Source organism: Propithecus coquereli, unplaced genomic scaffold (assembly GCF_000956105.1).
Source record: "Propithecus coquereli isolate 6110/MARCELLA unplaced genomic scaffold, Pcoq_1.0 Scaffold221, whole genome shotgun sequence".
In the NCBI taxonomy this organism is placed as follows: Eukaryota; Metazoa; Chordata; class Mammalia; order Primates; family Indriidae; genus Propithecus; species Propithecus coquereli.
In genome coordinates this window covers 1,636,627-1,649,983 of record NW_012147301.1, presented here as the reverse complement: position 1 = coordinate 1,649,983, position 13,357 = coordinate 1,636,627, and the positions used below count along the sequence as shown (strand labels likewise).

The 13,357-nt window shown below is 40.8% G+C and overlaps 1 protein-coding gene and 1 non-coding gene across 2 annotated transcripts in view; one reads left to right on the top strand and one right to left on the bottom strand.

Annotated features, from left to right (window-relative positions):
• Positions 1 to 4,142: 4,142 nt before the first annotated feature.
• TRNAQ-CUG lies at positions 4,143 to 4,214 on the bottom strand. Its single transcript has one exon. It is a non-coding gene; the product is annotated as a tRNA-Gln (tRNA).
• Positions 4,207 to 13,357, top strand: part of RAB11A (RAB11A, member RAS oncogene family) — an 11,318-nt gene continuing 2,167 nt past the window's right edge. Inside the window, 4 exon segments of the mRNA XM_012644819.1 lie at positions 4,207 to 4,225; positions 4,479 to 4,709; positions 11,381 to 11,770; positions 12,846 to 12,926. Coding sequence (XP_012500273.1) covers positions 4,207 to 4,225; positions 4,479 to 4,709; positions 11,381 to 11,770; positions 12,846 to 12,926 — 721 coding nt within the window.

Here is a 13,357-nt window from a genome sequence, read left to right as displayed (position 1 = left end):
ATTGAAATAATTGGCTATCCATTTGGAAAGAATTAATTTAGATCCCTACTCCATACCATCCTGAATATAAGTAAAATCCAGGTGGAGAAAAAAATCATAAAAATATTTGAAGAAAAACAATTTTGAATAATCATGATGTGGAGAAGCCTTTTTTAGGCAAAATACAACACCCAGAAGCCACAAAAGAAATGATTGAGAGATTTGATTAAATAATAATTTAAAACTTCTGTATGGAAAAAGGCATCATAAATAAAATTAGGCCAGGTGTGGTGACTCATGCCTATAATCACAGCACTTGGGGAAGCCAAGGTGGGGGGATTACTTGAGGGCAGGAGTTCGAGTTTGCAGCGAGCTATGATCATGCCACTGCACTCCAGTCTGGGTGACAGAGTGAGACCCTATATCTTAAAAAAAAAAAAAAAGAAAGAAAAAAAGCTAGAATATGTATAAGAAAAGATACACGATCCAACTCTCAAAATGGACAAAGGATATTGACAGGCAATTCACAGAAGAAATATAAATGGCTAATAAACATAGGAGATAATGTTTACATTCACTAGTTATCAGAAAAGTGGCAATTATTGGGTAAACCATTATATGGGCATAAATTAAAAATATTACTAGTATTTCATGTTGGTGAATGGTGAGTAGTTATTGGCATTGGTTTAGCAATTCAATGATGGCAATGATGTTGGACCTAGTCCTGCTGGCAGAAGGGAGCTGCCACATCGGTAGACGCTATCCCTTTATAGCTGGAAGAAAGAAGGGGTGAAGGAGCAGCCCCTATCTCTTATTAGAAAAAGTTTTCATAGATGACTTAGACTTAGATTTGTGTGTTATTGGCCAGAACATTCCCACATGGCTGCTCTTACCTGCAGAGTAGCTGGGAAAATGAATATTTGGCTTTTCCAGCCTCTGTTGGGGAAATGGGCAAGGAAGAAATGAGTTGGGAGTAGGTTTCAATTTAGTGAACCCTCAGTATCTGCCATAGTCACAGATAAGGGATAGGAATGTTTGTACAAACTATGGCACATTCCTGCTAAAGAAAACTATGCAGAAAATTAGTTAAATCTGTATGAACTGATGTGGAAAGATTTCCAAGATGAGGAACAGTACATATAACCTTATTTTATATATATATATATACATCAAATAAACATATATCATATCTATATATGTTTAAAAATGTAGCAGTTATCTCTAGGATTGGGAGAGGAACTGAAGTAGCAGAGGAGGACTTTGAGGATTTACTCTATACTTCCGTATTATTTAAGCCATTTACATTTCATACTTCTTGAGTGATTAAAAAAAGATACACCAAGCAATTACTACCCTTTCTCCCCCAAAACAAGAAAGTAAAACCCTAATTCTCTTTTTTGTCCATGAAATGTACTCATTAGTTCATTTCCACAATAGACTATGATTCTTTCTTTCTTCCCTATTCTTGTGGCTACACGCCCTTTCTATTAGTTTGTGCTCAGCTGACTGAAATAGATTTCTATCCGATACTCACAGCTCCAGTCTTTCTTTATTCCAGTCCCACAGTCCAGAGCCAGCTTACTTTTCCTAAGACCAAGTTTACTTCAATCACCCTTCTGTCCACAAATCTTTTTTTTTTTACTCCCCCGAAATGTTCAGCGGGATGTGAACAATGAATGTTCCATGGAAAAAGAATTCTGTAGTCTGGTGAATCAGGGAAATGCTGTGTTCAACACAGTTAAAAAGATTTCTTCAGAGCAGAATATCTACAGACTTAAAAATGCCAGTGTGCTAAGGCAACACTTAATAGTGTGTAATTTTTAATTTATTTGACCATGTAACCCTGACGTTTGAGGAACACTATTGTTCTTTTCAGAACACACATTGAGCAACAAGGACTTAAGGGGGAAAAGTCCATAATTCTTTTGGCATTAAGGGGCTTGCTCAACATGCTCCTACCAGCTAATTTCCCCCACTTCCCAAAATGAATTTCCTTCCTTGCTTCTTCCTTCAGGGGTCAGTGCTAGCTCTTCCTCCTCCAGGGAGTTCTTCCTAACTGTCTGTCTCTGCACTGTGGCACTTACCACCGAACTCTCATTAGTTCTCCTTCTGAACTGTCATTATGGACAGTTTCTTGGGCCCATCTTGTCTACAAAACCCGAGTAAGCACTAGGACTGTCTGATAAATAATCTGCAGAAGCACATAACAGATGTCCTACAAATATTTGGCTGCTTTAGTAATATCACACATCTCCCCCAATTTGGATGTTCACCACCTGCACAGGGCAGTATGTAAGACCTTAGATAAATCTCTTATCACTTTATACTGGCAGAGAAAGCACTGAAAGTGGCACTGTATTAGTTTTCTATTGCTGCCATAACATTTCCACAAACTTGCTGACTTAAAACAACACAAATTTATTATTTATAGTTCTGTAGGTTGGAAGTCTGACAAGGGTCTCACTGGGCTAAAATCAAGGTGTCAGCAGGGTAACATTCCTTCTGGGTGTCTTAAGGAAGAACCCATTTCCATGCCTTTCCCAGCTCCTAGAAGCCTCTGGATTCCTAGCTCCTGGCCCCCTTCCTCCATCTTCAAAGCTAGCAAGTGCTGGTTGAGGTCTTCTCACATCACCTCATTCTGACCTTTTCTGTCTCCCTCCCCCCTGCCTTTTTTTTTTTTTTGAGACCGAGTCTCACTCTGTCTGTCGCCCTGGGTGGAGTGCAGTGGCATCATTGTAGCTCACAGCGACCTCAAAATCCTGGGCTCAGGGGATCCTCCTACCTCAGCCTACTGAGTAGCTGGGACTACAGGTGTGCACGACTACCACACGCCTGGCTAATTTTTCTATTTTTTAGTAGAGAATGAGGTTGGGGGGCGCGGTGTGTCTCGATGTTGCTCAGGCTGGTCTCAAACTCCTGAACTCAAGCAAGCCTCCCATCTCGGCTTCTCAGGGTGCTAGGATTACAGGCGTGAGGCACTGCGCCTGGCCCCTTTTCCATTTTTAAGGACACTTATGACAACTGTGGAGACTAAAGCAACTCCATCTTGGATGCTAATCCACCATGTTGACTTCTAATTAACCCCAGTTCTGGAACTGCCTCTAAGGTTACTTATCACAAATCCTGCCCTTAGGCAAATTCCTTCTGAAGTCCGTACATCCTTTCTCTATGGTAAATAAGCCCTGGGACCAGGGAGTAACCACATGGCCACCCGAGACACGGCTTCTGTTCATAAGTCCCTATTAAATGTTTCTTTCTGAGAAACTGGATTTGTCAGCTTCTTCAGCCTCTCAGCTCCCCAGGCCTTTGGGGGTAGGTTTGCATAGACCTATACACCGCAAAACAACAACACTGGGCCCACCCAGATAATCCAGGATAATATTCCTATTTTAACGTCAGGTGATTAGCAACCTCAAGTCCCCTTTGCCATGTAAGCTAACATACTCAGTTTCCAGGAATTGGGAAGTGGACATCTTCGGGGGCTAGTATTCTGCCTACTACGGGCACTCTTGCCCAAAAGTCTAAACTGAGAGTTTGCATATATGTGGTAGGCGGTGTGACAATAATCGGGTAAAAGCTTTCTGGAATTTGTATCTCTTCAAGTACAGAAAGACACTGCGGTATGCTATTCAGCAAAGCACTTGAATCTTAGTATCCACATTTCCCTTAAAATAGAAATTGCCATCCTTTGCTCTGCGTGTTAAATGAAATAATTATGTAAACAGGCTTAGCTTAGAGGCCTACAAATAGGACTCGAGTTCTTGATGAATCTTGATGAGGAAGGTGGGCGAAGTTCTTTGAATGTCAATTGGAGTCAGTTTGAGAGATTTCCAGATAGGAGGCAAGAGTGAGAAGTGCTTGCCCTTGAACGAAGCTGGAGGTAGAAAATTCTAGCAAAAGGAATGGTTTCTCTGAAGCTTCTCAATTAAGGTTTGAGTGAGAGGGCTCAGGCTAAAAAAGGCAAAGTGAAGAGACTTATTTCGAGACCCCCACGTTGGCAGACAGTCCCAGACTGCAGGGGAAAATTTGTGAGGTCTTCATGGGCAAGAATTGTATTTACGAAATTTCCACTCCACTTAATTCAAGGCCAGATATACTATGGCTGTTCAATTAGCAAATAAATTAATGATTAAAGATACGGCCAAGGAAAAAAAGACTGGAACAGGTTCCACCGAGATTTGAACTCGGATCGCTGGATTCAGAGTCCAGAGTGCTAACCATTACACCATGGAACCGCCACGCAAGGGTATCCGCCTTCGACTCTCTAATCCTTAGAGAACCCCGCCCCCATCCGCTAACCCACCACCCGAAGGCAGGTCTCACGCGCTCACAGCACCCCAATGCCGGGAAGAGTAGCGCAAGAAATGAGCGCGAGGCCACTAAGACTGCGGCCAGTTGAAAATCCAAGACTCAGTTTCCCCTTTGAACTTCCTTTAGGGGTGAAAATTTGAAGGCCGACACGACACCACTCTAGCCCACACCGCCCTTTTTGAGTTCAGGGGCGGGGCGCCTCTCCCCGGAAGTACTTCCCCTTAGGGGCTGGGGCCCGCCGGAAGTGGCGCAGCAGCAGGGAGGGGCTCTTCTCCCGGTCCGGCAGCTGAAGCTGGGCGCTCGGGTTACCCCTGCAGCGACGCCCCCTGGTCCCGCAGATACCACTGCTGCTCCCGCCCCTTCGCTCCTCGGCCGCGCAATGGGCACCCGCGACGACGAGTATGACTACCTCTTTAAAGGTGAGGCCTGGGGCTTTCGCGGTCTCCACCGAGTCCCCGGTTAGGGGCCCGGGACACTCCCGGGGGACCCGCGTGCGGGCACCCCTGCACTGAAAGGGGGCCTGCCTCAGCCTTTCCTGTCTGTGCGGTTCGCCCTGCCGTCTCCCACGCAGCTCGGCCTCTTCTCCCCCCTCAGACAGGGGGTCCCCACCACACGCCGGTCTCTCAGCGACCTCTCCTAGGCCTTCGCTGGCCGTGGAGCCCCTCCCTGTGCCTCCTCCTCCCGGCGGATTGCCTTTTCCCAAATCGTCTAAGTCCTCTCCCTGGGTTCTGTGGACCCGCCGCGCCTCCTACCATCTTTGAGGGGCTAGCGCCCCCTCCCCCTCAGCGTACACCCTTCCCGGCTCACGTCCCTTCCCTGAGCCCTGCCGGCGGGCTCTCCGCTTCTCTTTGGCCTTTCCTTCGGCGCAGACTCCCACTACGGGTCTTTTCCTTGTCTGCCCCCTTTGCCTCTTCGAGCGAGTCGCTCCTCTGCGTCTCCTCCCTGCCCCGCCACTCGGGCGGCCGTCTCTCTTAGTCAGCTCCTTCCATTCTGGGTCCGGGACCTCTTCAACCTGAGCGGGCCAGGGGTCCCCCACCCCCACCGGCCCCGCAGTTCTCGCGGTCATTCACCTTCTCGGACCGCCCCCCGCCCCCACCGGCGACTCGTTCTCCACCTTCCCTCCCCAAATCGTTTTTAGGGCTCCCTTGTCTCTGTTGCCACCCGGTCGGTGGGAGGGAGGGCAGGAGGGATCGTCCGTCACCCACGCGCGCACTTGTCGCAGTGACCCGGCAAGCTGATTTGACTTCCCACCTGGACTTTTTTTCTCCTGCCCTACCCAGTGGCGACCAACCCAGGGTAACTCTTGACTCCGCTCGCGGGAAGGGGTTGTGGATGGGTGGTGGCTGTTATCCCTGCCAGACCTGAAGGCCCAGTTCCTGAGCAGGAAAGGTTGCGCGCTGCACAAATACTCGCTTGCTTTATCTCTGTGGACTGGTTGCTTCCTGCTGCAACACTGGGAGGATCCCACAGGAAGGGAAGAGCCTTAGTTGGCCACATACCTTTCCCAAAAGGTGGGGGGTGGGGGGAATTTGCGTGCCGTTTTTTTGGTCATATTAAATATTTATTATAAGGTAGGGAAACATGTCGTGCCCTTGGACAAAACATTAGAGGATGGGGAGTGGATAGAAAGAATTGCTTATTTGTTGAGTCCGGAAAGAATCCAGATAGTTTTTTTTTAATCAACAAAGATAAAGGGTACAATTTTCAATGAGAAAAGAGTACAGTAAGTGCTTTTTTGTTCACTCTCACTCTGATGCTCTTTCTCTGCTCCTGAATTGGGAGGGTAGCCATCGGTAGTGCGGTGAACAAAGATCATTACCACAGAGGAAGAAGCCATTGCTATTAAAGCTTTACTGTGGAGGGTGGAGTTTAAAAAAAGAGTGTTAAGCACGGTGACTGTTCCTGAGTTTGCCATTGGGCACTAAGAATGATTCACTTAAAGGAGCAGGAAACGTTTCTTTGCTTTACCAGTACTTTTCAAATCTTGGTGTACTAGCTGACGATATCCAGGGGTGGGGAACTTGTGGCCTCAAGACCACATGTGGCCCTCCAGATCCCCAAGTGTGGCCCTTCCCACCTAATCCAAACTTCATAGAACAAATCCCTTTATTAAAAGGGTTATACCCTTATCATCACTTACTCCTCTGAGCCTGAATATTCTATTGTACAGGGTGAGTGCCTTCGCTATCCACCCTCACCCCCGTACTAGAAAGTCATTTGCAGAGAAAAGAGTACTTCACTCATTTTACAGATACCAAACAGAGATCTGGGTTAGTTTGCATACTGTTTGCTGCAGACACCTGAGGTGATGTGAAATTACTTGAGTCCCTTGAGACTTTGGGGTTTAGTCATTAAAGGGAGGTTTGTTTTCTTAAATACAGTATAATGACAGTGTGCCACTAGCTCCCTTTGAAATAATCAATTTAGAACAGGATAGACCATCAGGGTATTTGATTTGGAACTCGATTGTTGAATATAGAAAGCCTTTTTTTTTTAAAACTAAGAATATTAATTATTCTGGATTGGCTTAAGGAGTTTTACCTTTGAGATTGGACCATCCTTCTAGCAGTGATTGAGAGCACAGGGCTTTGAAATCACATAGATCTGGGTTCAGATTCTGACTCAGGTCTTATATTTGCTTTGTGACCTTGGGAAAGTTAACTTTTGTGAACCTTTGTTCCCTCATCTGTATAAAGGAAATAATACCTGCCTCTCAGGAGTGTTGTGTGAATTAAAAGAGACTGTAAAAATTTTCATTTCAGTGAGGACTCAAATAGTAATAATATGAAAGAAGTTACTGTGGATTTTTTTGTCAGTTTTTTGAACTTTAAAATTTTATAGATATAAGAGCATTTAAATATTAGTAAAGAAACAGAAAACCAGGAACTTCTGAAGTATTTTATGCTTCAGTGGGTTATGGTTTCATTTTGTTGTACATTTTGACGTTTAAGATAGGGTGTTAAAGATTCTGCTGAGGAGGATTTATACATTTTTAAAGCTCTTACAGGATATGAATCACTTTTTCTTTTTTTTTTTACTTCAATGCTGATTATTTAGCCAGTTGCTTATTTAAACAATTATATTTTAAAGTGAAGCAAGAATAATTTTATTTTAAAATGCTTTCATTGTACAGAGATTTAATCACTGAGATGGACTGCAGCTATCTCTGCTTTGAAGAAGAAGGCTTACCTAGCAAACTTAATAGTTGAGGGAATCAGAGTTAGTTTGTAACTCTAACCAGTTGAAAATGATGAGATATTTTGATTAGTATGGGATAGAGTGGTCCAAATAGGAATGTATGCGGGGAGAGCAGGACATTTTTTCTAAATTATGTATTTGTTTTTGAATATTAATCTTTAGTTAAACTCAACAGGAAGACTTTTCTTGGGGGGATTAGTTTTATTTTTAAAAATTTGACTTTTTATTTTAAAACATTAATTCTGTAAGTATTTACACATAATATGGTTAAAAGGCCCTGTGGGACATAAGTAAGCATCAGTCATAGTTCCTGTTCACAAATATTGTGTGATACTACAATCCCATCAAAGTCACATTTCCTGAAAATATCTGGATACATAGTCTATTGCATAAGGCATTTTCTTTTCAGTCTCATTGAAGGTCGGTAGTAATTAACCATCAGCTGATTGTCAGTAGAAATGACATAGGAACTTTGCTGTCTTGCATCTTGGTAGTTTTTCTTTCACAACTTTTGGTTGAGCAACTCACATTCTGCTGAATCAGAAAGAACTTGTCTAAACTTGAGCCTTATTGAATACATTTGATATTAAAGGCTTTTGGTGAGGTTGGACCGTGAGTATAGTTGTAAGAATAGAAACATCTCCAAGTTTATGAAAATCAGTATGAAAATTTTGAGTTATTTTTTTAGGTGATAATTTTAGGGCTGATGTACTGTTTGATGCAATGAATTAAATTTTAGTCCAGTAAATTAGTTTGCAGGAGAAGGTACAAAACTAAATGTGGTTGAAGAGGTAGAAATTTTAATTAAATGGTGGATAATTAGTATGTGTATTCTGCTTTTATGGCACTTAGCAGTCTAATATTTGAGATACACACATGCACAAAATCAAATTTAGTATTAGGTGTTCGAGATGATACTTAAAGTTCAGTAGAGAGGTTAACCAAGTGGCGATAAAGGTTATCAGATAATTTTAGGAATGCTATAGATGTTTAATGTGTAGATGCTGTTATTTAACTTATGTTTACTACTTAGTGTATATATATAAAATAGAGATGGCTGTAGTTATAAAATACTTAAACAGAAGTACTGTACTTTTAACCTAAGATACTAGTTATAGAAAGCATAGGAAAGTAACACAGATTCCTTTTTTGAACTATAGGATGTGATCATGTAGTTTCTTAATTTAAAAAAAGCAATTAAATAGTGTCATCTTAATGAAATAAACTATTTTGATTAGAAATTACTTAAATTTGAGTCTATGAAGAAAGGTCCATGAAGTTTTGTTTTTGTTTTTTCATTGGTTTGTTTTTAAATAATAGCCAGTAAATTCTCTTATGTTGCTTAGGTAATTTATTCCATTCTAGTTCCTTCCTTCCTTCCTTCCTTCCTCCCTCCCTCCCTTCCCTCCCTTTCTTCCCTTTCCTCCCTTCCCTCCTCCCGATTTTCGTTTCTCATTTGGTAACTAAACAGAAAGCAGCAGCTTTCCTTGTTTCGTCATTTCTCAGCATCTTTTTGGCAGCACTATTCTTACAGAACAAGTATTTTCTGTTGTCATTTAAGATATAATCCTTCAACAAGTTGTTAGTCTTAATTCTGGCAACCTTGTCCATGTCTAGTTGAGACAACTATTTTATACTGTATAAAACATTCATGAGTTTTGAGTTATTTTCAGATTAGAGTGCTATTTTTTATAGTGTTAAAATTAATTGGTTACATTAAGAAAAAAGTTCCCTCACTGTCTATCTTTACGATGACATAAAAAGTTGAGGTTGGTGAGATAATGAACATAATCATTAGTTAAAAGTGGAGGTCAAGGCTGGGGTGAGGGGGTGGGTGGGGTTAAAAAAAAAAAAAAAAGTGGAGGTCAAAGGGACTCCAAAACTTGAAAGTGGTGGAGTTTTTGTGGGAGGTGGAGGGTGTTCTTTGAGTTGTTTTGTTTTGTTTTTTTAATTTCCAGAGGCATTATCTAGATGTCTTGCTCACATGCACTCTTTGGCTTTAAACTATGTGACTGGCTTCTGAATTAGTGATTGATATGGGAGTGCCTGTGAAGCAGAAATGTTCTAACCTTTTGGTTTTTCCCTTCTCACCTCTTCCTTCCTCAGGTTAGGCTTTTATAGCTCAGTGCTAGTGTGGGGCCATAAGTGATTCAAAGATGTCTTCAGCAGAACATCCATCCAGCCTCTTGTACTAAGAAGCAACAGTGAATGTATTCTATTAATGGGTAGACTCTGTTACTGAAACTGGGATTTGACTTCAGATCCAGAGTGGTGGACCTTGGAAACTAACATATCCACTATCAACTAACCATCCTATAAAATTGAAAGTGCATTGTACATTGCTTTCATCACCTTGACATCTTCTTCCCTGGTATCCAAATAAAAGTGTTTAGTATAACATCATGCAGCACCTTTGACACTCTCTAGTTGACTATATATATATTATATATAGTTAGAAATAACTACTCTTTGTGCTTCATGGAGTCACTGCTGCCTTGATGATTTCTTACTGAATCAGCTGATTGAGGAAGCCTGAAAGATATGCATTTGATAATGTAACTCTGTCCAAGACTGTCCAGGGGCCAGTTTATGTCCGTTCCTGTGGCAAGGAAAGAATGCATTTTGGACTCTCTTTGCCCTCTGACTAGAGTGCCGTTGCTTTCTCAATTTTTGTATCTCTCTCTACCCATACCACCAAATCCCAGCCTCTTTAGTAAGGCATGGCCTTACTCCTTGGCCTTATTCTTATACATTTGATTTTCTAGTTCTGGTGTCTAAAAAAATTGGCTAATTTAGATAGGTAAGAAGAAGCATTAGTAGTCAATAGTAGGACTATAATGTTTCTTGAAATGCCAATAAAAATTTTTACAAAGGAAAAAAGTTGCCTAGCTCAGATTCTGTAAACCTGTGAACTCGTTTTGATCTTTAAATTCAGATAGAAAATGCCTTAAAACAACTCATCTTCACTGCCTATTTCCCTATTGTTTTTGAAATTCCTAAGTGTAATATCACCTTGGGTGAAAAAGAGTCTCCATGTATTTAGCTAGTAAATAAATTGCCACCTATAAAAATCACAGGAAGTAACTTTATCTAATCAAAACCTGTTTCAAAGAAATTCATTCAGTCATAAGTGAAAGAAAGTGTATGGTCTCCTTGCTTTGGCTTTGACCTATAGTATGTCAGAATTATTAGTTAGCTTCGTAGGGCCCCTGTTTATCCTTAATAGGGTGGGATTTTTTTGCAGGAGGTGGGGGCGGGGAGTGGTCTCTACCTTTGTGCCAGTCTGATAAATACAACTATTAAAGGTCATTGTTGTTTCTGTGATCTGAGTGGCAAAGTTTATACACCTGATGCCTTTTATATTAAATGTGTTTCACTTTGCCTAGGTGTCAGTCCTGAGGTCACACCCAATCTTTGATGAAATTAGGTAGAGCATATTCATTCTCTCCCTGCCCACCCACTAACATCCTTTGTTGTTTTCATGTCTGATGCATTTTAGTATCATAAACTGTTCTTTAGTTTAGAATTTATCTTTGAAGTTACTACCTTCTCAGGTAGTAAGGCATTGATGGTAATTAATGCCTGTCTTTAGTGCCTAGTGCACCTATGATTAAAACTGCATGTTTAAGACGGGGTACTGTGTCTATGCTAAGCAGATGATGTATGGAAGTCATCATGAAGGTAGAAAAAGGTTAAAGAATAAATTGGTTTCATCAGTTGGTAAAGGTCAAAAACATGGGTTACTCAGCTCCCTGCCCCCATTTTAAAAATCAGATACCCTATCTTTTTTGCTTTATTTACCTGGAAGTTAAACTTCATTTTCTTGAAAACATGGTGGTATTCTGAATACGTTTGCCTCATTCATCTGACGTTAAGTTCTTTGTCTTTTTAGTTGTTCTTATTGGAGATTCTGGTGTTGGAAAGAGTAATCTCCTGTCTCGATTTACTCGAAATGAGTTTAATTTGGAAAGCAAGAGCACCATTGGAGTAGAGTTTGCAACAAGAAGCATCCAGGTTGATGGGAAAACAATAAAGGCACAGATATGGGACACAGCAGGCCAAGAGAGATACCGAGCTATAACATCAGCACACTATCGTGGAGCTGTAGGTGCCTTATTGGTTTATGACATTGCTAAACATCTCACATGTGAAAATGTAGAGTGATGGCTGAAAGAACTGAGAGATCATGCTGATAGTAACATTGTTATCATGCTTGTGGGCAATAAGAGTGATTTACGTCATCTCAGGGCAGTTCCTACAGATGAAGCGAGAGCTTTTGCAGGTTAGTGATAATGAATTTCATGATATTACAGATTTTATATTTCTTACTGTTAAGTCTGGCAGTTTTGATACCCTTCCAATGTGGGTAATAGGTTATAATAGTTTCAGAAAGGTAAACATGGATGCTCTGTAAGAATTGTTGTTTTGAAAGTTTGTCATGACTGTATGGCTTTTTTGCTTAACTTTGAGTCGTTAAAATCCTAGTATTTTGAGTTTTTCTGCCAAAAATTGAATTATAAACATTGTCCTTCCTGTCTCTTTTTCCATTATGTCTCTGTGATTTACCAAGGCTGCTCTATGTGGGTCTGAAAAGTATCGGCCCAGGGAGTATCAGGGACCAACAGGGATGCCCCTGCTTAGGAGCTACAAATTTTTGGTTTCATAGAGGATCTGCCTTTCTCTGGCCCCTGTTCTGGTAGGGACTGTGTACTAGAAGGCAATATCGTACATTCCTGGCCAGTGAAAGTCTTGCCTTTGCTGTAGTGATTATGCTATGAATGGTTTTCTGTAACAGTTTTTTAGTTTCCCAGGCAAGAATAAACTTTATTTCAAATAATATAGTTACAGAATTATTTATTTATTTAGAGACAGGTTCTCGCTCTGTTGCCTGGGCTAGAGTGCAGTGGCAGGTTCACAGCTCACCGTAACCTCCAACTTCTGGGCTCAAGTGATCCTCCTACCTCAGCCACCCAAGTAGCTAGGACTACAAGCATGCCACTACGCCTGACTAATTTTAGTTACAGAATTCTAAGTGAATACTATAGCTATGTAGTTGATAGCGGTGACAGTGAGGGATGGAAATAGTTGGGTATTTAATAAATTTACTGTGTTTTGAGTAATATCATTCATTACTAGTGGTAGTATTTAGATGTAACAAATATTTAATAAGCCAGTGAAAATTTCTCACTGTTATTTTTAATCTATTAAAGTATAAATAGAATGGTGCCCTTAGTGTCCCAGAAGTTGGGGAGGTCTTAGGTTTTAAAAAGTTGTTATTTTCCTTTTTGAGGGCTTGAGTATAACACAACCCTTGTTTTAAAATTTGACAAGACTGAAGTTTTTGTGTCTTCCCACAGAAAAGAATGGTTTGTCATTCATTGAGACGTCTGCTCTAGACTCTACAAATGTAGAAGCTGCATTTCAGACAATTCTAACAGGTAAGACTTGTATTTTCAGATTATACCAGTGGGAATTTGAAGTTTTAGAAAGATAATTTAAACAAGTTAATCAGTAACTAAACTATATATCATAGCATCTGAGAATGGCTATCATTTGAGAGCTATTACAGCAAGAGATGTTTAGAGTACAAAAGTAGTTACAACACTTATTGAGCTTCAATCATCCTAGTTCTTCTGGTTTACAATGTGAAAAATACTTTGAAAATAACTTGTTTACTTCCGTTACTTAGTCCATGTATTCCCTACTTCATGATCACAAACACCTTTAAAGTAATGTTTAAATGTACTTTTATAAGGTAAATATTGAGATATCAGCTATAGAAATACATAAGTGCCCTTTTGAAATTCAGTAAAGAAAAGAAAAGGCTAGGGAAAATTTTTTTTTTAATTTAAGTGAAAAAACAAAAAGT